Source organism: Penicillium waksmanii (genome assembly GCF_028829765.1).
Source record: "Penicillium waksmanii strain IBT 27052 chromosome Unknown utg000010l:1.0-3698451.0:1.0-3701458.0, whole genome shotgun sequence".
Classification (NCBI taxonomy): Eukaryota; Fungi; Ascomycota; class Eurotiomycetes; order Eurotiales; family Aspergillaceae; genus Penicillium; species Penicillium waksmanii.
Window position 1 is genome coordinate 718,458 of NW_026643256.1, and position 22,121 is coordinate 740,578.

General features: G+C 49.7%; 12 protein-coding genes across 12 annotated transcripts; 8 read left to right on the plus strand and 4 right to left on the minus strand.

Annotated features, from left to right (window-relative positions):
- Nucleotides 1–352: 352 nt before the first annotated feature.
- On the plus strand, nt 353–775 carry N7481_012230 (uncharacterized protein; the record flags this gene model as incomplete). The annotated part of the gene is made up of 1 exon (XM_057271449.1): nt 353–775. One exon carries the CDS (start codon nt 353–355, stop codon nt 773–775), a length of 423 nt encoding a protein of 140 aa, XP_057115637.1.
- Nucleotides 776–1,894: 1,119 nt separating this feature from the next.
- N7481_012231 (uncharacterized protein) lies at nt 1,895–2,773 on the plus strand (the record flags this gene model as incomplete). The annotated part of the gene is made up of 1 exon (XM_057271450.1): nt 1,895–2,773. The coding sequence occupies one exon, from the start codon at nt 1,895–1,897 to the stop codon at nt 2,771–2,773; it is 879 nt and encodes a 292-aa protein (XP_057115638.1).
- Nucleotides 2,774–3,622: 849 nt separating this feature from the next.
- Nucleotides 3,623–5,247, plus strand: N7481_012232 (epoxide hydrolase family protein; the record flags this gene model as incomplete). Its single annotated transcript, XM_057271451.1, has 8 exons — nt 3,623–3,843; nt 3,908–4,041; nt 4,106–4,378; nt 4,451–4,459; nt 4,521–4,707; nt 4,768–4,888; nt 4,942–5,097; nt 5,149–5,247. 8 exons carry the CDS (start codon nt 3,623–3,625, stop codon nt 5,245–5,247), a joined length of 1,200 nt encoding a protein of 399 aa, XP_057115639.1.
- A 230-nt stretch (nt 5,248–5,477) lies between these two features.
- Nucleotides 5,478–6,266, minus strand: N7481_012233 (uncharacterized protein; the record flags this gene model as incomplete). The annotated part of the gene is made up of 2 exons (XM_057271452.1): nt 5,478–5,959; nt 6,032–6,266. The coding sequence occupies 2 exons, from the start codon at nt 6,264–6,266 to the stop codon at nt 5,478–5,480; spliced, it is 717 nt and encodes a 238-aa protein (XP_057115640.1).
- A 616-nt stretch (nt 6,267–6,882) lies between these two features.
- On the plus strand, nt 6,883–7,879 carry N7481_012234 (DUF1917 domain-containing protein; the record flags this gene model as incomplete). Its single annotated transcript, XM_057271453.1, has 2 exons — nt 6,883–6,943; nt 7,020–7,879. The coding sequence occupies 2 exons, from the start codon at nt 6,883–6,885 to the stop codon at nt 7,877–7,879; spliced, it is 921 nt and encodes a 306-aa protein (XP_057115641.1).
- Nucleotides 7,880–8,245: 366 nt separating this feature from the next.
- N7481_012235 (COG1/VPS51 family protein) lies at nt 8,246–9,125 on the minus strand (the record flags this gene model as incomplete). Its single annotated transcript, XM_057271454.1, has 2 exons — nt 8,246–8,815; nt 8,901–9,125. 2 exons carry the CDS (start codon nt 9,123–9,125, stop codon nt 8,246–8,248), a joined length of 795 nt encoding a protein of 264 aa, XP_057115642.1.
- Nucleotides 9,126–9,271: 146 nt separating this feature from the next.
- On the plus strand, nt 9,272–10,003 carry N7481_012236 (OB fold domain-containing protein; the record flags this gene model as incomplete). Its single annotated transcript, XM_057271455.1, has 1 exon — nt 9,272–10,003. The coding sequence occupies one exon, from the start codon at nt 9,272–9,274 to the stop codon at nt 10,001–10,003; it is 732 nt and encodes a 243-aa protein (XP_057115643.1).
- An 842-nt stretch (nt 10,004–10,845) lies between these two features.
- On the plus strand, nt 10,846–14,982 carry N7481_012237 (coatomer subunit alpha; the record flags this gene model as incomplete). The annotated part of the gene is made up of 8 exons (XM_057271456.1): nt 10,846–10,926; nt 10,977–11,026; nt 11,099–11,381; nt 11,450–11,486; nt 11,555–11,890; nt 11,955–12,921; nt 12,980–14,663; nt 14,728–14,982. 8 exons carry the CDS (start codon nt 10,846–10,848, stop codon nt 14,980–14,982), a joined length of 3,693 nt encoding a protein of 1,230 aa, XP_057115644.1.
- A 646-nt stretch (nt 14,983–15,628) lies between these two features.
- Nucleotides 15,629–16,383, minus strand: N7481_012238 (flavin-linked sulfhydryl oxidase; the record flags this gene model as incomplete). The annotated part of the gene is made up of 2 exons (XM_057271457.1): nt 15,629–15,992; nt 16,226–16,383. 2 exons carry the CDS (start codon nt 16,381–16,383, stop codon nt 15,629–15,631), a joined length of 522 nt encoding a protein of 173 aa, XP_057115645.1.
- Nucleotides 16,384–17,322: 939 nt separating this feature from the next.
- On the plus strand, nt 17,323–18,489 carry N7481_012239 (putative transcriptional regulator; the record flags this gene model as incomplete). The annotated part of the gene is made up of 2 exons (XM_057271458.1): nt 17,323–17,577; nt 17,656–18,489. 2 exons carry the CDS (start codon nt 17,323–17,325, stop codon nt 18,487–18,489), a joined length of 1,089 nt encoding a protein of 362 aa, XP_057115646.1.
- Nucleotides 18,490–18,624: 135 nt separating this feature from the next.
- On the minus strand, nt 18,625–18,911 carry N7481_012240 (DUF5310 domain-containing protein; the record flags this gene model as incomplete). Its single annotated transcript, XM_057271459.1, has 3 exons — nt 18,625–18,711; nt 18,782–18,859; nt 18,909–18,911. 3 exons carry the CDS (start codon nt 18,909–18,911, stop codon nt 18,625–18,627), a joined length of 168 nt encoding a protein of 55 aa, XP_057115647.1.
- Nucleotides 18,912–19,313: 402 nt separating this feature from the next.
- On the plus strand, nt 19,314–21,904 carry N7481_012241 (putative AP-1 adaptor complex subunit beta; the record flags this gene model as incomplete). The annotated part of the gene is made up of 6 exons (XM_057271460.1): nt 19,314–19,390; nt 19,466–19,486; nt 19,562–19,693; nt 19,774–20,980; nt 21,034–21,395; nt 21,493–21,904. The coding sequence occupies 6 exons, from the start codon at nt 19,314–19,316 to the stop codon at nt 21,902–21,904; spliced, it is 2,211 nt and encodes a 736-aa protein (XP_057115648.1).
- Between the last annotated feature and the right edge of the window lie 217 nt (nt 21,905–22,121).

Here is a 22,121-nt window from a genome sequence, read left to right on the forward strand (position 1 = left end):
AGTCAAAAGTTGGTACTCGAATGGATGTACTAAGCATCAAGTTGGAATGCAAGACGCAGATCGAACGCGGAATGCAAATGGAGCAGAATTACTTGTAGCCCAATATTTAATGGATTTTGATAGACATCCCCCCCCTCATTATACTCATACCCCCCTGATTAGTCATACCCGCTTGGGCCCAGATTTCAAGGCAGACATTCCCCTTTAGGCTTAGCCTACCCGCCCATCGCCGCCCCTGCGACTCCGCTGTATACTGTATACATCTTTGCTAGAAACTACTACACCAACACCGCCACGATCGCCTACACCCCCCCCGATCACCAAAAGCCTCTGCGATTGGTCAATCCTCAATATGCTTCCAGGGCTTACGTCCTACGCGTCTGATTCGTCAGCGGACGAACCAGCCGACGCGCCACCCAGCGTGCCACCCGACGAACCTTCCGATGAATGGCCTACGGCGGCCACCGAGTCAACATGGAAGCCACCCCCTATGCCTCTCCCCCCTCGCCATTCGCGCTTTTTAGACCCCGATACGGCAATCGAGCACATCAACAAGCTTGCGCAGCCTGCCGGATATGCAGTAAACAAGCTCCGGTCCAAGAAAAACAAACGTGGACAAGTGAAAAAGGTCGTTCTACGATGTGATCGCGGTAGAGAGTATGCGTCTTCTATTTCAGAGACATCACACAAGCACAAAACCAATACACATACCTGTGGCTGCAGGTTCCAGGTTACACTTCGTTTCCAGCCAATTATCTCGCCGGATCTGCCATAGATACTTACCATTGAGAATCCAGAGCACAACGATCACAAACCGTCGGACCCATCTGCCCATCACATCCACCGTAAACGTGAGATACAGCAATATAAAGAGACCCTCAAGTCACAGCTTCAGCTTCGCATAACAACCCGCCAGATTATAACTGCAACCCAGCTACAGCAGCCTGATACGTGCGTCACCAAGCGCGATATCTACAACCTTTGCGCAAAGGTTAATCAGGACTTTCTCAAGGGCCGTACTCCGATCCAAGCACTTCTCATAGAGCTTCCAACAGACGGTAAATGGATGTTCCGATATAAGCTCGATCCGGATAATTATATCACTGTTCTATTTGCTATGTATCAGAATAGCCTTGCAATGTTGAAGCATTATCCCTGAGTCATTTCTATAGATTGTACGTACAAAACGAATCGGTTCAATCTGCCTTTGCTAGATATTGTCGGCTTTGTATACACTAGTACATCGATCTATCTCGGCTGGGCATTTATGACCAATAAAAAGGAGGAAACCTATACCCTTATTATAGACTATCTTGCTGAGATATATGCCTATATCCAGCAAACTAAGGCATCCTTTCCATCAGCACCGTATACTGTTCTTACTGACAAGGAATCGGGCCTGATTAATACAGTTCATACTATATTTCCAGGCACTAATACCATTGTCTGCATATAGCATATCAATATGAACTTGATGAAGCATACACTTCCGCTTATCTGTAAAGCTATTGCCGAAGCGCGTGAGACTGGTCTTCTAGAATAGGATAGCCTCAGGCTTCCTACGGCTACTAATCGGTTAACCAAACAGGAACTCGATAAGGCTCTGGCCAAGGTTCTTAATGAGGGTTGGAACAAGATGATAAAGCGATAGAATCGCCTTATTTATACATCCTCCTCAGCTGAATTCGATACCGCATGGGTGCGGTTCCAGGAGAAATACAGCTTACTAATCTTTAAAAGCTTATTGACATATATCACGAAGGAATGGATTGATGATTGTCCGGAGAGCTTCCTCAAGTTACACACTAATCAGTATCTATATCTCAGAGAAGCTTCAACATCGCGTACTGAGTCTTCTCATTGGCTCTTGAAGCGAGATCTTCACTCATCAACTATGGATATGCTCTCAGTTCTCCGTACTTTTGAGCAAGTTGTCGATCGCCAATACAAAAGGATTCGAAAAGAGATTGCAGATAAGCGTAATAAACGGCCCTGTTGTGTACTCCACCTGATCTATCAGCCAATTATCAAACGTATTTCCTTGAAGGTTATCGGATATGTTGAAGCAACATATGAGACTTACTTTCCCCCGGGTGAAGATAAGCCTCCAATTCCGCCTAATTGCTACTGCAATTCACAGAATACGTCAGGATATCCTTGTATCTATGTCATTGTTCAACATATGGAGACCAAAGAGCCTCTCTCATTGGACGACTTCCATCCGCAGTGGCATCTTTACAGTCATAGGACTGCCCCGCCAATTAATCCGATCCTTCTAGTGCAGGACCCTTACAAAGTTCGCCGTCGTGGCAGACCAGCTGGCCGTCGGAATAACCTCCAATCCCAGCCGACACAACCTTCAGCGGCTTCGACTGCTGCAACTTATTCAATTCAGGTCCCGGCAACTCAGCAAACTCCTACCGAGCCGCGACTAACCCCCTTCAAGCGTTCAACTCAGCGTGAGATATCCGCATTTGAGCATATGTCAGATGTTGTTCGCGGCCGCGGCCGCGGTCGTGGTCGTGGTCGTGGTCGTGGAAGCGGTCGTGGCCGTGGCCGTGGCCGCAGAGCTCGTACAACCTCATCTCAGGCTCAACACGGTCAAACCCTCCCAATTGAGCAAGGAGATACTCGATCGGAAGGTGTACGAACGCGTAGTCAGGCCCGGAGCGAGATGGAGATGGAGATCGTGGCGGAGACTAGTGAGGACAGCGAGAGTAGTCTTGACGCAGGCGCTATTGTCGGTTCAGATGATTCAGAGTATGGAGGCTAGTACTAGTTACTCAGTTTCCTAATACAAACGTGTTAAGACACTTTTCAGTATGCTTTATACTATATAGTATATACTATATCCTTTATACAGTATACAGTATACAGGAGAGTCGCAAGGGGCGGCGATGACTAAGACGCCCCGGGAGGGTAGGCTAAGCCTAAAGGGGAATATCTGCCTTGAAATCTGGGCCCAAGCGGGTATGACTAATCAGGGGGGGTATGAGTATAATGAGGGGGGGGGTATGTCTATCAAAATCCTATTTAATATTCTGCACATTTCACGAATCTTGTTTTCCTAGATACAATAGGGGTGATTAGACCACTATTATTTCAAGTTGTAGGTACAATCCTACTGCAGTGTATAGTTAGTGCATACACTGCATTTTCAGGTGAGAACCGAAATAGGAACTATGGTGAGTGACATTCATGAAGATCAAATTCAAAACACCAATTACAGATCTGGAAATACTAGTAGGAATCACTTTTGTAACACCATTCCAGGATCGTTTCACAGCAAGCTATGCAGTGCGACCTTCAATACCTCGATGATTCCCTATGTCCATCGCACGACTTCCAGAAAGTCGACTCTGCAACAAATTTTAGTTGTCCTTCCTTAAATTAACAACATGACAACATCAATCTAAGATCTGCAGAAAGAAGCGACATCATGTGTTCAATTCTTCCCCGCACCGGAGTCCGGCATATCCTCAGCCGTGCTGCTTGGTCAGCCGAAGATGACCAGACTGTCTCCTGCCCTGTTGCAAAATAGCATACGCATGGCACTATTCATGTTTTAATGTGGGCTGCATACTAGGTTTACTATACTACTAGTACTTCAAGTTCAACCGAAATGTCGCTATTGTTCAATACCTTGCCGGCTACGGCGCGTGTGTCTCCCACGCCCTTCAAGGTCGCTATTCACAAAAGTCAGCTCACTGAACTTGAAACCCTGATCAAGCTATCGAAGCTTGCTCCTCCTACATTCGAGAATTCCCAAGTGGAATCTCCATATGGTGTCACCACTCACTGGTTGGTAGCCATGCGGGATCAGTGGCTGCGGTCTTATAAATGGTACTCTCTAAGCCCCGCGATAGTCCTGTTCAATATGGAAACTAGCTAATTTCAACATTAACAGGAAAACTTCTGAAGATCGAATTAACAGTTTTCCTCAGTGGACGACTGAAATTGAAGATCTGACCATCCACTTTGTCGGGCTCTTCTCGCGGAAGAAGGATGCCATTCCAATCTTATTGATCCACGGGTGGCCAGGTAGGAGCCCCGCTGATTGAAAATGCCCCTCAATTCGAGGTTCCGTGACTGATCATTTAGATAGGAAGCTTTTTGGAGTTTCTTCCCATTCTGGATATTTTTCGACGGGAGTATACGCCAGACACTCTACCTTATCATCTAATTGTGCCCTCGCTACCCGGCTTCACATTCTCCTCTGGCCCTCCGCTGGATAGGAACTTTGATACATCGGACATTGCTCGCGTTTTTGATCACTTGATGAAAATTTTGGGATTTGAGAGTGGATATGTTGCGCAAGGTGGTGATATTGGAAGTCGCATCGCCAGAACCTTGGCCGTGGACTATGAAAGCTGCAAAGGTAAGTAGTCCTCAAGTTGATACGCGGACGATGTTACATTAGGCTGAGTGCTCACATTAAATTTTAAAAAAGCCGTTCATCGTGAGTAATATCTGCATGGATTGTTCTTTAAATTCCATTTTATGATATTAACTTGAAGCAGTCAACGTGACCTTCATGGCTAAACCAGAAGGCATGGCGGACGACAACTTGAATGCGTTCGAGATACAAGGTATCGAGAGGTTCCAGAATTTCCGAACTACGGGGTGTGGGTACTCAATTGAGCATGCAACTCGACCAAGTACCATCGGTCATGTTCTCGCCAGTAACCCGATATCCTTGTTAGCATGGTGAGCAGGACTGTGATACAGAATGCGAAGGCTTCTGTGCTATCTGGCTAACTCTGTTAGGGTTGGTGAAAAGTTTCTGGAATGGGTGGACGACCCTCTGACCCCGGAACACATTCTCGAATCCATCACGTTATATTGGCTGACTGACACGATTGCTCGTTCAATTTATACATATCGTCAGGTGCGTCGTTGTAGAAACTACCATGTGGACCAGGTAGCTGACGCATAATCTAGAGCTACCCTCCTCCCCCTGTCGCAGCTGCAAATGAATCGCGTTGGTATATCAATGTACCATTTGGTTATTCTGCCTTCCCCAAGGAGCTCGCACCACTTCCTCGCTCATGGGTAGAAACTACCGGTAATCTGGTTTACTGGGGCCAACACCAAAAGGTATGTTGTCACCCGAATTAGAGGAGAGACTGAGCTAATTGACGACATCAGGGTGGTCATTTCGCTGCGCTTGAGCAACCAGAAGCCCTCAAGTCCGACCTGGTGGAATTTGTGGAGCAGGTCTGGCCGAGTATAAACAGTGGCAAGTGAAGCTGAGAAAAACACCTATTTCTCTCAGACTGTGATATAGGATTAAGTTTGAAGCAGTGGAGTGAGACTGAATAAATTGTAACTGATAGTATACAACGGCATAAGTCTTAGAACCGAATTTACTCCGAGTGAATATAATAAATTGAAGCCTCCGAATTACGGAAGATTCACAATGACGTTCAACTAGAACGGAGACTTGTTTTGCTATTAGAGTACCGCCATATCTAGGTTTAAAGTCCGATCTTCATTTGTTTCGATGGCCGCCAGATGCTGTCGTTGAAAAAGTCCTTCAGGCTTCGGCTTTCGCTGAGGATGGGCGCATGACTGTCACAAGCTTGACGAGTTTTCCACTCCAGGTGTAAGAGGCTGTTACCTTCTCTGTACCTAGTCCAACTTAAAAACCGCAGACTAGGCTCCCCATTTTGCATGCTGTTCCGATTTTCGTGGTCATCGGCTTCTCCTATGAGGTGATAGCCCTTGAGAAACTCGAGACCGGACCGAGTCGGGTCACATATGAAGTCAATAACTGCCATGCTTAATTCAATTTCTGACCCCAGCACATTGAAAGTAGATTTTAGGGTAAACCCTTCGTGTCTTTCTAGTTGCTCAGCCTTTGGTAGTACTGAGTCTGAATAGCGGCCGTCGAAAAGTGTGCCAATATCCGACACTGAGAACCCGACACGTTGACCGTTGTATTGATGGTCCGCGCTTACTACGTTAAAATTAAAGAAATTCTCATTAGCATCTGGGGTCATGGCAGAAGAGAGAAAGAGTGGAAACATACGGGGGGTGGGGAACGTCCTGGAGACGGCGGCGTTCAAATCACTGCAGATATTGATTGCATAAGATGTGGTCAAGTTTTTACGCTTGTCAACGAACCCAATAGTCTCGTAGTTACCACTCAAGGGACTCAAATTATATTGCTTATTTCCAATTTGAATAGCAGAACAGTCATAGGGGGATTCACAGCCTGATGCAAGGGCACATAGGGCAAACACAGACATCCAAAAGATTTTCATGATACGTGTACGAATTTGAACGGGGATCCAATTTTGCCAGCCCAGTTGAGTTTGATGGATTTTTATCTTCGAGGGAGATCGATTAACATAAGACTCGGAGAGATCTTGGTTAGATTAAAAGGGGAAAAGCTGAATCGAAGAGGGTGATCAGGTGTTATTATTACTAACTTTTGCCCCCATGCCGAGCCTCGTAACTTGGAAGAGACGTGTGTGGTTGCCTGGATACCTTTATGTGGCCTTTCCAATGAAGTAGCAAATATTATGGAAGTTGTTCTCGGGTTTCCATATACTCGGCTTAAGACTGGTATAATAGTACCTACTACCAGGAGTACTGGTACATATCCCAGGCCTAACGCTTGGAATTATTGATGGAAAACCTGGTATGAGCTGCATAGTCCTTGTAGTTTATTTTTGTAAATTTTTGTAAATTTTCAAGAGTTTGAAATGGATTTGCTTTGAAACGGACCATCTGTTAACTTTCACCGTGCCCCTCGCTGCTTACTAGTAGTTAACTACGAGTAGTTAGTTGCCCACAGAACTCCACATGCGGCTCTGGGTCAACCTACCTTCTACAACAAACCACAATAACACATCTCAGCTTCCAAACCCAGACAAGATGTGTTCAAATGGAGACCCTATGGATCTAGATCTAGATCCGATTCTCTCGGACGACTCCAGTTTCTACGGCAAGTGATTCCTTCACACGGAAGTCCAACCTAGTTTACATCAAACACCCTGCTGACATCACTCCAGGCGATGAAAATGAAAAAACACGACTGTCCCAGCAAGCAGCAAGTTTCGACCCAGAACCATACTGGTCAGGAATCCATTCAAATCTCTTCTCAACAATCCAGAATGGACTCCGCGCACCGCCCATATCTTCCAATCCAGAAGAAGAGTTACAATCCGAAAGCGCCGATCAACCAGACACAACAACAGCACCAAAGACGCAACGTGGACGCAAAGAGCCTATATCTCACTTCCTCTCACGTCTACCACCCTCCAAAATATTATTTTCTGATATCGGCCCCTGGATCTGGTCTTTCGGCCCAACCTCCAAAGCCCAACTGGACCAGGATGTCCCCGCCTTCCTCCGAAAAGGCACAGACCTACTCCGCGCCTTCGAAACGCAAAGCGCTGAGCTCCGGGCTGAACATGATAAGTCCGGTGCGAAAACTACAGCTGGACTGACGCGGAAACTGAATCCGCTTCGTCGCAGTCTCGAGCAGGATATTCTATACGCGGCGCGGGAGACGGGTGTTGTTTATGGGAAGTGGATGCTTTTCCCCGGTCCGCGGGATGTTGATAATCTGTGGAAGAAGGTTGTTGTCGCGTTAGACAAAGGAGAGCTAGGTGATGGGGCCAAAGTTGCTACAAATGACTTGTCCGATAAGGCGCGGTTGATCTGTGTTTATACGAAGGATTTCGGCGACAAGGAGGATGTTAAGCGTGTTTTGAAGAGTATGGTTACGGTGGGACTGGTGGATGTGCAGGATAGGCCGATTTACTACAAATGTGATGCTTTCACGCATCTGGATATCACGTCTAAGAACGAGTATGGACTGAAGGCGAGCATGTTTTCCAGTCAGGATGTGCTAGGTGGGAAGGTATGACGGATTAAACATTTTGCTATGGAAATATAATGCGACATGATGTTATGATTATTATCGTATGTAGTGTGTGTTGATTGGGTATCTATTATATGTACAACCTTGGAAGTGGAGCGTGAATCAGGAAAGTCCAAGATGGAGATTCGACCACGGCATATTGAGGTCAAATTCGTCGCATTGATGCTCTTTCAATATCGGGGGCTCCGTCTTGGTCGGAGCTCGCTCTTGTGTGCGTCACTTGGACGGGCAATCTCATTGCGAGCTCACAAGGATAGCGGCAGCCTGCGTGGTGCCGGGGTGATGGCCGAATGGTAATTCTGAGACGTGGAGAAGACGAGTCAATCCATATAACTACAGCGTTGGTGGTCTTCAATCATCGTTGCTGTCCGTATTCATGACCTTCTCACAAGCCTCGCGGATTTCAGCAACACCTTTGACTTCACCCCAAGCATCGAGTAGCTTCTTGACCTCATCCCAGTCCTTTAAGGCGTCGTCGCGCTTGTCCTCGGAAATATATTTTTCCAGCCTCTGAGGCGAGGCAAGAACCCACTGGACGGTCTCCTTCTCGTTCTTATTATGAGGTGGGGCAGGACGTTGGCTCCGTTCCTCTTTAATGCGGCGGCGATGTTCCTCGCCCTCTTTTATAAGACTGCCAGCAGTCTCAGCAACGAATGAAATGGCTGGACCCAGAGTTTTGGTCATAGTCAAGGGTGCTCCGCGCTCGTCCATACTTTGACGCATTTTGCCAATTGTTTCCACAGCCCGTATGAGCTTGGAGTAATTATCGTAAACAAGCGCTTTGCGCTCCCCGTCTAGAGTGCGAACATCTCCAACCAGTGTATTCTCCGCTTTGAGGATTGTTGAGAGGGACGAGGTTGATAGGAGTTGGTCGACATAACGCTGAGGGTCGAAGTCCGCATTGTCTAGCTCCGTTCCCGTCTCCAGGGTCGAGGGGTTGGAGATATCGCCTGCATCGGTGTTGCGGGGTACGCTGTGGGATCGGGATCCGCCAGGGCTATCGGACCCAGGGGGGTTTAAGCTTATAGTAGTCTCGTAAGGCCGAGCGATTCCGCCGTCCGGCGATGGGGTTGGGAGAGATGGCTCGCGCGGTCGACGGAGTGGAGGCGGCACTAAGGCCGCCAGCGATGTTGGTGTTTAGTGCATCGAGAGAGGGGCGAGAAGAAGCTGGACCGGGTGAATGGCCACGAGAGGAAGCGATTGAGGGGCGGGGTGAGGACAAGGTTGACATGGTGGGTGGTGAGGAAGTGAACTTGAAGGTGGAGGTGGAATGCGGCGACTGGCTTCTTCCCCGGCGGGCCCGTGCTTGCTATGCTTGCTCTGCATTCTACTTTAACATTTCAACATCTGCTAGCGCAGACCAACCCAATCACCACAATGGCCAGCTCAGAGCAAATAGCTGCTCAAATCCTAAACACAAAATCGCTAGTTGTCTCGCAGAACTGGCTAAACACCTTCCTGGCAACCTCCAACTCTGCGCAGCGGAATCTCCCCGCCTCCGCGCTCACCAAGACAGCTCTCTTCCGCGTCCTCGCCTCCGATTTCCGGGAATCCCTCTCTACGAGCCCATCCTCCATTCTCCCCGTTGACATATTCGACCCAACTGTACAAGAGAGGCGCCTACAAGGCCCAATTCCGGTCCAGGTCGTTGACATCGAAGACATCGGAACAAGTCTATGGAGCCAAGTCGAGGCGATTGAGCGCGTTGAGCGGGGAGAAGCAATTCGCGGCAGGGAGGTTGTGCGGACTATCCCAATGGGCGATGACAACGAAAGCGCAGATAATGGGAATGGTCGTACGAATAATTCAGCTGCCCTAAACGCGTCGGGGAGCAGTGGCTATGGACCGCACCGGTTGATTCTACAAGACGCGGCCGGCACTAAGACGGTTGCTATCGAAATGAAATCTATAGAGGGTATATCACTGGAAAAACTTTCCATCGGTGCGAAGTTGGTTCTTCAAAATGCGACGGTTGCCCGAGGTATGGTCTTGCTAAACCCAGGATGTGTCGCCTTGCTCGGTGGGAAGATCGATGCACTGGATCGACCGTGGAAGGAAGATAGGAAGAAACGGTTATTGGAGCGAATCTCCACTCTCCAAGGTACATGATGTGTGGAAAATTGCTCTGCAATAGGCGCTGTACGGCTGTGTCTTGCAAATAACAATGCCCATTGGGCCTCATTGGATTGGTAATTTTCAAGCAAAATTATATATATACCCCGGGAGAAACATCTCCCAAGCTAAAAATGAAGCATTGAATCGACGCCTATTAATTTCTTGAGTATCCTCCCAATATCAAAGAATCACGATATTCGCGGCGCTCCGGGCTGGTGGAAATGTCCATGGATTAATACTATAGCCTCGGGATGTCTCAGGCCTGCGGTCTCTACTACTACTACTATCATCTTTTTTTAGTAATACCTAAACTCTCTCTCTTTCTCTCTCTATCTCTCTCTCTTGAGCCTCTCATTGAATCACTTCTATGGTAGCTTCTTTTTTCCTGTACTTGATTCTTCCATCAAATGCGATCATCGGCGAGGCCCTGGGCAGTCATAGTGCGTGGTGATTTCCATCTCATTTACTTGTGCTCATCGAAGCGCGATATTTCAGAGGTTGGCGGAAAATAAAGAATTCGTGATATACTGTAGCAATTTTTCAATAGTTCAATATCAATACTGTAGATCATCCCCATCTACTCATCACCCCTGTTCCCTCACCGCCCTTAATTCTGGGCTTCTTATTGGACCAGGTCACCCGCTCACACAACAGTAAACTAAACGTGGACTCAACTTGCTCCTCCGCAACACTTCCAAGCAAAGGCATCCACGACTTACCACTTCCTCTCCTTCGACCCTCGGGTGGATGCCGTGGTTGTCTCTGTTGTGATATTCCTTTTTTAATCGCGTGCGGAGCTTGCTACTGTGCAGTGCGGCTCCGGCCAACTTAACAACATGCAGTCCTCTCCAAACATGCTCACCAAGGTAACGCCCCTCGATCTCGCCCATCCTCTCCATCGCGCCGTCCTCGGTCCTGTTGCATGGAATTGATCAATTGGAGTTACTAACCTTTCATTCTTCCACAGTTTGAGTCGAAATCCTCTCGAGCCAAGGGAATCGCATTCCACCCAAACCGGTCAGTTCATCCCGCGGGGACACGCTACACCTTAGAGATCTTTGGGAACATCCATATCTAACTCTCAACCAGGCCATGGATTCTCGTCTCCCTTCACTCCTCCACCATCCAACTGTGGGATTACCGCATGGGAACCCTCATTGACCGATTCGAGGAGCACGACGGCCCCGTTCGAGGCATCGACTTCCACCCAACCCAACCCCTGTTTGTGTCCGGCGGTGACGATTACAAGATCAAGGTCTGGAATTACCAGACCCGGAGGTGTCTGTTCACATTGAACGGTCATTTGGATTATGTGCGCACAGTGTTCTTCCACCCGGAGCTGCCATGGATTCTGTCCGCCTCCGACGACCAGGTATGTTTTGAGCTCGCCCCCACTAGTGTCTACGATTTTGAGGATTTACCCGCCTATCCAATATATAGACTATTAGAATCTGGAACTGGCAGAACCGTTCCCTGAGTAAGAATTGCCTCCCCGATACTAATGCCTCCTTTCCCACCATCGCTGACATCCCGGTTTCTGCTTAGTCTGCACCATGACCGGCCACAACCACTACGTTATGTGTGCTCAATTCCACCCTACCGAAGACCTCATCGCTTCCGCCTCCCTCGACCAGTCCGTTCGTATTTGGGATATCTCCGGTCTGCGCAAGAAGCACTCCGCCCCGACCTCGGTTTCCTTTGAAGACCAAATGGCTCGCGCCAACCCCAACCAAGCTGATATGTTCGGAAACACCGACGCCATTGTGAAGTTTGTGCTGGAGGGACATGACCGTGGTGTGAACTGGGTTTCATTCCACCCCACATTGCCGCTGATTGTGTCGGCTGGTGACGACCGATTGATCAAGCTGTGGCGCATGAGTGGTGGGTTTACTACCCCAAAAGATCGGTCCAAGGGCGTTTCGTGTTAGCTGACCCATTTATATAGATACCAAGGCATGGGAAGTCGACACTTGCCGCGGCCACTTCCAGAACGCCTCCGCTTGTCTGTTCCACCCTCACCAAGACCTCATCCTCTCCGTCGGTGAAGATAAGACCATCCGCGTATGGGATCTCAACAAGCGCACTTCCGTCCAATCCTTCAAGCGTGACCTCGATCGATTCTGGGTTATTGCGGCCCACCCTAAAATGAACCTGTTTGCTGCGGGCCATGATACCGGTGTGATGGTGTTTAAGCTGGAGCGAGAGCGTCCTGCCTCCGCTGTCTACCAGAACCAACTTTTCTACATCACAAAGGAGAAGCACGTAAAGTCCTATGACTTTGGGAAGAATGTCGAGTCTCCTCCGATGCTGTCCCTACGCAAACTCGGCTCTCCCTGGGTTCCCCCGCGCACCATCTCCTACAACCCCGCTGAGCGTGCCATTCTCGTCACTTCGCCCTCTGACGGTGGCACATACGAGTTAATCAACCTTCCTCGGGATGCCACCGGAGCTGTCGAACCCACTGATGTCAAGCGCGGCCAGGCTACATCTGCTGTTTTCGTCGCTCGTAACCGTTTTGCTGTCTTCAACCCCGCGAGCCAGCAAGTCGACATCAAGGACTTGAGCAACTCCACCACCAAGACCATTAAGCCCCCGGCTGGCACCACAGACATCTACTTCGGAGGCACTGGTTGTCTCTTGTTCATCACCCCCACTACTGTTGCTCTGTTTGATATCCAGCAGAAGAAGCAGCTGGCGGAGGTTACTGTCAGCGGTGTCAAATATGTTGTTTGGTCAAATGACGGTCTCTACTGTGCCCTTCTCAGCAAGCACAATGTCACGATTGTGACCAAGACTTTGGAACAGGTCAGCACCCTGCACGAAACCATCCGTATCAAGAGTGCCACTTGGGATGATTCAGGTGTCCTCATCTACTCCACCCTGAACCACGTCAAGTACTCCCTTCTGAACGGGTAAGTCATATATCCCATGTTATGAGATTTTCGAGAATACCTACTAACTCTTAGCCAGCGATAATGGAATCATTCGTACCCTTGATCAGACCGTTTACCTTGTCCGTGTCAAGGGACGCAGCGTCTACTGTCTTGACCGCAACGCCCAGCCTCGGACCCTCGAAATTGACCCTACCGAGTACCGCTTCAAGCTGTCTCTCGTCAAGCGGAACTACGATGAGATGCTTCAGATCATTAAGACTTCAAGCCTGGTCGGTCAAAGTATCATTTCGTATCTACAGAAGAAGGGATATCCGGAGATTGCCCTGCAGTTCGTTCAGGACCCGCAGACCCGTTTCGACCTTGCCCTTGAGTGCGGTAACCTTGAGGTTGCTAATGATATGGCTCGTGAACTGGATCGCCCCCACTACTGGAGCCGACTCAGTGCCGAGGCTCTCTCCCACGGTAATCACCAGACCGTCGAGATGACTTACCAGAAGCAACGAAATTTTGACAAGCTGTCCTTCCTCTACCTGACAACCGGTGACCAGGAGAAGCTTGCTCGTATGGCTAAGATCGCTGAGCACCGTGGTGACTTCACCTCGCGCTTCCAAAACGCCATCTACCGTGGAGATGTCGAGGACCGGATCCAAATGTTCAAGGAGGTTGACCAGTACCCTCTGGCCTACTTGGCCGCCAAGGCTAACGGCTTGACCGAGGAAGCCGAGTCCATCCTCGAGGCATGTGGTCTCACTGAGGATCAGATCACGCTACCTTCACTCGAGGGCTCCCTTCAAGTCCCTCGCCCCATCGTACCTACTTTCAAGTCCAACTGGCCTGTCAAGGCCGCGGGCCACTCTTCATTTGAGAAGGCCCTTCTCGGCGAAGTTGGCGCTGTTGATGAAGAAGCCGGTGCCGATGCCTTCGAGGTCGAAGAAGACGATGAGGAGGCTGTTCTCGCCAAGGATACCCTAGCTGATGATGAGGAAGACGCCTCTGGATGGGACATGGGTGATGACATTAATGTGGAGGAGGAGGTCGACTTCGTCAATGTTGAGAGCACCGAGGCTGGTGCGGGCAGTTCCGAGGCTGATATCTGGGCTCGTAACTCCCCGCTGGCCGCTGACCACGTCGCTGCTGGCTCTTTCGAGACCGCCATGCAACTCCTGAACAGACAGGTTGGCGCTGTGCAATTTGCTCCCCTGAAAGATCGTTTCCTCGAAATCTTCAAGGCTTCCAAGACTTATCTTCCTGCGAGTGTCGGTCTGCCACCCCTGGTCAACTACGTGCGGAGAACCACTGAGGAGGAAGATATCCGCAAGGTCCTGCCGTTCATTCCCCGGGATCTGGAAACCATTGCAAGCGTCGACCTCCAGGAGGGCTATGCCGCGATGCGCTCCAACAAGTTGGAGGACGGTGTAAAGACCTTCAAGCACATCCTCCACAACGTTCTTGTCAACACTGTCTCCTCCGAGGCCGAGGTTGAAGAGGCGAAGAAGATCATCTCTACTGCTCGCGAATACGTTCTGGCGATGTCCATCGAGCTTGAGCGCCGAAAGCTCTCCACGGACACCCCTGAGGGTCTCAAGCGCAGCTTGGAGCTGTCGGCATACTTCACCATCCCCAAGCTGGAGGTTGCTCACCGACAGCTGGCGCTTATGGCCGCGATGAAGCTTGCCTTCGCCAACAAGAACTACAACTCTGCTCTGGGCTTCGCCAGCCGGATGCTGGCCAACGGAGGATCGACCAAGCTTCTGGAACAGGTAAGATCAAACATTGATGATGACTACAACGATATAAAGATGAAAACTAACACTTCCTATTTAGGCCCGCAAGATCAAGGCTCAATGCGAGCGCAATCCCTCGGACCAGATCGAAGTCGACTTCGACCCCTTCGCCGAGTTCGACATCTGTGCCGCATCTCACACTCCTATTTTCAGCGGCTCTTCTTTCGTGACGGACCCCTTCACTGGCGCGAAGTACCACGAGCAGTACAAGGGCAGTGTGGACCGGATAGCCGATGTCACAGAGATTGGCGCTCCGGCCAGTGGTCTGCGTTTGTTCGTGCCCAGTCAATATTGACCAGCAGTATGACGAAATTTGACGGCTCTTTTTCTCTCTCCTTTTTCTCGACATGAAGTTTTATAACCAAAAAAAGAAAGAAGTTAGGGCATATGTTTATCTCTTCTTTTTTTTGGGCCGCTTGGCTTTGCTGCGCGAGGAGAAGCTGTGTTGTTTTGTTGGCGTCATTTAAATTTTCTGGGGGGGGGAATTCCACAAAATTTCTCCTATCACTGAACCCTGTCTAGATGTCTTTTCTGTACCCGAGATTATAATTGTTTAGCGGTCTTAACTTGTATGCGAAATCTGTTCACACTTATCCTTGGCACGCTCTCGAATAGAACTACTAGAACTACTAGAACTTTCTTGATAGACCCGTTTATTCCATAGGTTGGGGGGGAGGGGGGATGCATAGTCTACAGCTAGAAGTACAGAAATCCTCTATGAACACCCAGAATGCTGGAGAGAAAGACAAAAGTAAAGTACAAGAAGTGGAGATATCTGGGTGAGAGGGGAGGAAAGGAGAAAGGCAGAGAGGTAGGAGTAGAGAGAGGCTAGAAGAGTCGAGATCTCAGCACCAAACATATCACACCGCAGTACTACCAAAGATAGCAGAGCAGAGCACCTTAGACATGGATGATATAATAAAAGGAGAGAGAAGAATGACTCAATCACACCTTCCATCCTTCCACCCAGTCCTCCACCTCTCCTCCCAAAACCGACAATCAAACTCCGGCTTCCCCAACTTCCGATTCACCTCGTTATGCGCCTCGCACATCCACCACCCAAATTCCTTCCGCCCACCAAGCTTCGGCCGGTTATTCCCACTCGGGTGTGCCATCCAGCCCTGGAAATCATCCGCGCATACCCAGCACGGGTATAGTCGTGAGAAAAGCTTCAGAAACCCGCCCATATCATCTTGCTGCTTTGTATCTGCTTTCTCTGGGTATGTTGCTGCCATTGAGTGGAGGAGGGTCCAGGTTGAGCGGCCCAGGGCTTCGACGTCGGGCGGGCAGTCTGAGGGGATTGAGCTTGGGGAGGAGGTTGCGGGGGCTGCGAGGGGGGGTTGTGGAGGTTGTGGTTGTGGATGATGGTGTGTTTGCGGAGGGGTCAGATTGGGCTTGTTTTGTTAGGGCGCGCCAGGAGGACATTGATGTGCAGGTCCGACAGCTGTAATCGTTGCATTTTGCTATTAGCTAGTTGTTCAATGCGTAGTGGGTGTTATGATGGGTATTGTGTATTGGATATTGGGTTTGCGACGTACGGCTTGCCATCCTTGTCCAGAACTACGCCCTTTGGTAGTTGGGCATTTCCAGTCGCATTTTGATCTTTCGAGTCACTGGATCCACTTGCGGTTTGAGCGAAGAGGTTCGATTTGCCTCCGAATTGAGCGTTGATCTGCTCGGGTGGTACCTGGGCCATTGTCGTTGATGTTGGGAGTTTTGTTCGGGGCGGCGTTGCGGCGAACTCGGAAGTTTCCTGGTCGGTCTTCTAGTGTGACTAAGCACTACAGAGAGGTAAATACGTATTTGTAAGCTATACCTCTGGTACGCAGACTTCTAGTAGAATACTAGTTTCATTTATTCATCCTCGGTTATATCATCGCATGCTTATTGTGGAGTGAAATCGAGGCAATTACAGTCTTTAGTATGCAGTTTAGAAAAAATTGCTGACGTAATCAGATTTCACGCAAATCCGATGACGTTTTATTAGGGTCCTCTTACATGGTTAGCATTGTTCATTTCTAATAATTGGATACGGTTGGTTGCAAATACCTAGTAGTCCGTAGTTAATTTGTACTAGTAGTACTAGTAGTACCTGCTGTTGTTATACTAAAATTGCTTGCCCAGGTGGGCAAGCGCTGCCAGAGTACAGTAATTTATACTTCAGGCTCGCGGTACCTCGACTACTACCTAGGTAGTAGTCCCCTGGAAACCTCAAGAGTTCAAGTTGTTTAACCGGGGTATTACCTGGTACTACCTACTACTACTATATTTGCTGTATCTACCATTCAAATTGAGATTTACTAATTAAAAAGTCAGATACATTACTAGCAGTATATTTGACTATGTACAGTATGATCTCAAATTCCACCTCAACGGATACATCCTGTGGAGTGGTCGATCCCCCGGTTAGCTTTGTCAGCGCATCTGCTCTTCACGTCAACCTTCCTCCATCACGACGCGTGTTTTGAAACTGAACGCTAGGAGTGGGAATTGATCTGTCTGCCTGCCCACAAAGCCTTCTATTCAAGAAACACGTGTCCAAGTACCTTTCGTCGCGCCCGATCCTCTTTTCATCCGCAACATCGCGCGCTATTGCCAAGATCCACGGACCGCAACCCCAATATACCAATATAACATGGCACCTAAATATGCGCTTTCAGACTCGGAGTCCGAGCCCGAAGCTGATACGCCCAATATACCATCCGACAAAACCTTGGAACAAGCGCTGCGCGACGAGGTTACTTCCCGCTTCGAAACTGGGAGACGGGAGGAAATCACCGTGAAGCGAGTGCGATTGGCCGTTGAGGAGGAGCTGAAGCTCGAGGGGGGATTCTTTAGAACTACAGGCGATTGGAAGGCGAAGAGTGAAGAGATTATCGTAAACCAAGTGGTAAGACTTTTACAATTATCCTCTGGGTTGTATGGTTTTGATCGTGACATGAACTAACTTGCGATTTTGGCGACGCAGCACCAACAAGAGGCAGGCGAAGACGAAGACGAAGCACCTGAACCAGCGAAAGCCGAATCACCTCCTCAGCCCAAAAAGTCCGCACCCAAGCGACCCAAATCCGACATTGCACCGAAGCCGCGCAAGCGCCAAAAGACAGAAACTCCCGCTTCGGAGGAAGACGAAGAAGATGAGGAACCTGAACAATCGGGGGATGATAGCGAGGAAGAGGCTCCCAAGCCTAAGCAGCGCACTACGGCACCGTTAAAGAAAACCAAGGCCAAACCGACGAAGCAGGCCTCGCCCGAAACATCAGATGCACCCGATGACGAACCCAAACCTACCGAAGCCAGCGCGGAAGTTACAAAAGATGATTCTGAAAGTGAAATGTCTGTCGTATTTGATGAAGAACCAAAGCCAGCACCGAAGCGCCAAAAGACGACCGCACCAAAGGAGAAGAAAAAGGCGGCCCCCAAGGCTAAGGATGAAGATACGGACCCGGACCAAGCAGAGATTAAGCGGCTTCAGGGTTGGCTAGTCAAGTGCGGGATTCGTAAAATGTGGTGGCGTGAATTGCAGCCATATGAGACCCCCAAGGCGAAGATTAAGCATCTGAAAGGGATGTTGGAGAATGCCGGGATGAAGGGTCGATATTCCTTGGACAAGGCTCGGCAGATCCGGGATGAGCGCGAGCTCAAAGCAGATCTGGAGCAGATTCAACAAGGAGCGAAACACTGGGGTAAATCCAGCGGGGATGAAGGAGAGGGTGGTGATGCTGAAGTTCCTCAACGCCGGGCAGCTCGGGGTCGACAGGCCCTGGCATTTTTGGATAGTGATGGCGAGGAAACCGATTGATGACAAGGCTTGCTCGGAGTTGGATGGTTCAGTCCTATTGCGCATCCCATCCTAGGCCATGTCATTGTATTAATATCCGATAATAAACAACACTTGATGATGATATCCTGTGATGCAGTGCATGTAGTTTGTCATTTATCGGGCGACCTTGGGTCCGCTCATGCGTTGAGCAGCCAGGCTGAAGACGGCGACGGACGAAATAAAAAGGACGAGATTATAGAACTGCAATGTGCATTAGAATACATTGAAAGGACCGTTTATATACCCTAGAATCAAGGAGATGAGATCATACCGCGGTGCGGGAGTACTCGTTCTCCTCGAACTCCGTTCTAGCCTCGACAAAGAGACGTCGTAGATTGGGGAGATTTGCCTGTAGATATGTTAGCTACGAAGTGACCAACAAAAGAATGATAACTTACCATTGAAATGAATACCAGAGATTCTCGCTGGCTGCTGACTGTTGACGGAAGGTCGTGGGGGGTGAAAGGAGGTCGCAGAGCGGGAACTTCCTCCCCGTCATTTGTGGACAACTTTTGATCGCCCAAACACCCTTTCTCTCTTTCTTCTTCCCCCCCATCGCCCTCCGGAATCTTCTCCGCTCCCAGTCTCTCTCTCTTTTTTCCTTACGTTCAATGTTCCTGCCAAGAGAGGAGGGTATACTTTGAAACCGTCTCCTATCACCACCTCCGAGCCTTACCTCGCGCGACCGTGAGAGCTCTCGATCCCCGCAGTCGCCCATTGTCTTCGACCCTTTCCACTCCCCTCCCCGATTGTCATTGGCGGAGGCACGACCTGGTCGTTGCTGAAGCTTATTTCTTCTCGCTATGGCGATGAACAAGATCCGCGGCGCCTTTGCGGTGCCCCGGAAAGGAGAGACCTTTGAATTGCGAGCTGGGCTCGTGTATGTACTCCCCCTCCGTGGACAGGTGGCCGTTGGGCCTCGATCTAGGAGACAGATTGACTGACAGTTTTATAGATCCCAATATGCCTACGAACGGTATGTCGGATAGCCCGATGTCGCACAGGCATTGATGGCATATGAAACGGCGTGGCGTGGCTGACAGATGAATAGGAAGGAATCTATCCAGAAGACGATCATGGCCATGACCCTGGGCAAGGATGTTTCGGCTTTGTTTCCCGATGTGCTGAAGAATATTGCTACGGGTGATCTGGAACAGAAGAAACTGGTCTACCTGTACCTCATGTGGGTGTCCTACGACGCAGAGAGAGAACAACGAGAGAGAAAGGAGGCACATGTGCTGACCATTGGAACCCTTCATCTAGGAATTACGCCAAATCGCATCCGGACCTTTGCATTCTCGCCGTCAACACCTTCGTGCAAGACTCGGAAGATCCTAACCCACTGATTCGAGCCCTGGCCATTCGCACGATGGGTTGTATTCGGGTGGAAAAGATGGTGGACTATATGGAGGAACCGCTGCGCAAGACCCTTCGCGATGAATCACCATATGTCCGCAAGACCGCCGCCATCTGTGTCGCAAAGCTGTTCGATCTCAACCCAAGCATGTGTCTTGAGAACGGCTTCTTGGAGATGCTCCAGGAGATGATCGGTGACCCGAACCCCATGGTGGTGGCCAATGCAGTCACAGCGCTCTCAGAGATCGTCCATACCGCTCCCGAGACCAAGGCTTTGCAGGTGACCCCCAACACACTGCGGAAGATGCTTATGGCATTGAACGAATGTACGGAATGGGGACGCGTGACCATTCTCTGCACACTCGCCGAATACCGAACCGCCGATGTCAAGGAATCGGAGCATATTTGTGAACGGGTTGCGCCTCAGTTCCAACACGCCAACCCCAGTGTGGTTCTAGCAGCAGTCAAGTGCGTGTTTTTGCATATGAAGTATGTCGGCCCGGAGCTGGCAAAGACCTACCTTAAGAAGATGGCTCCACCTCTGGTGACGCTGGTTTCCTCCGCCCCCGAGGTGCAATATGTTGCTCTGCGAAATATCGACCTCTTACTGCAGAAGCAGCCCGACATCTTGAACAAGGAGTTGCGGGTTTTCTTCTGCAAGTATAACGACCCTCCCTATGTTAAGTTCCAGAAGCTCGAGATCATGGTGCGGATAGCAAACGACCGCAATGTTGACCAGCTTCTGGCCGAATTGAAGGAGTATGCTCTGGAGGTTGATATGGATTTTGTGCGCCGTGCCGTAAGAGCGATTGGCCAGGTTGCTATCAAGATTGAAAGCGCCAGCGAGAAATGCGTCAACACTCTCTTGGATTTGATCAACACCAAGGTAAACTATGTTGTCCAGGAGGCTATCGTCGTTATCAAAGATATCTTCCGGAAGTACCCTGGTTATGAAGGGATCATCCCTACTCTATGCCAGTGCATTGATGAGCTGGATGAGCCGAACGCCAGAGCTGCGTTGATTTGGATTGTGGGCGAGTACGCCGAAAAGATTAGCAACGCGGGTGATATTCTTGGTGGGTTCGTCGATGGATTTAATGAGGAATTTTCTCAGGTATGTGTTTTTCCTGCACACAAAGCCAAGCTACTGAAACTGATATGTACCAGACTCAATTGCAAATTCTTACTGCCGTTGTGAAACTCTTCCTGAAGAGGCCCGATAAGGCCCAAGGCCTGGTTCAGCGGGTTCTTCAGGCCGCTACTGCTGAGAATGATAACCCGGATGTTCGCGACCGAGCCTACATTTACTGGCGTCTCCTCTCCAACACCAGCGACCAGGATGCCACCAAGAGCATCGTCCTATCCGATAAGCCCCCCATCGTCACCACCATCTCCTCACTTCCGCCAGCCCTATTGGACCAACTTCTCCAAGAGCTGTCCACTCTATCCTCCGTATACCATAAGCCTCCAGAGCAATTCGTCGGACAGGGCCGATTCGGCGCCGACGCTGTTCAGCGAGCTGCCATAGAGTATGTTTGCATTGTTCCATCCGAAATTTACCCAATTACTAATCCCACCCTAGGGAGCAAATTCAAAACGCCCGTGAAAACCCCTTGGCTGCCGCAGCCGCCGCGGCCGCAGTCAGCGGCGGCACACCCCTGCACAGACACAAAACAACGTCGAGAACCTGCTGGACATCGATTTCGACGGCGGTGCCCCTGCATCCGCGTCAAAGGAACCCACCGGACAGATGTCCGGCCTCGAGGGATTGGCCGGTACCCCAGTCCGCGTGCAGTCTCCCGCAGGTGGTGCCCCTGCACCCCAAGGGAACAACAACCTGGACGACCTTCTCGGCGTATTTGGCGACTCTGGTGCCGCGCAGCCATCATCATCATCAAGCCCTGCTAACGGTGGCGGCGGCGGTTCTGCCGATCTCATGAATGGCTTCTCCGGTCTTGATTTGTCTGGCAATACCTCGCCGGCACCAGCTGGTGATCAGTCCAAGAAATCCACTCAGGACATCATGGACCTGTTTTAGAGAGTTTTTGTGAAAAGGAGGGTGGCCGGTTACCTTTTATATCCAAGTGTTTCTCAAGCGAGGATCTGAACAGAACGAGATAGAGTCGTTTCCTTTCTATTTTTGTCCCTTTTACATGTTTAATTTTTTTTTATCTTGCTATGCATGTGCTGGATTTCTAAAAAGGGCTTGTATGTACATCTTCTACCTTGTTGAAAATCGTTCATGACAATCAATT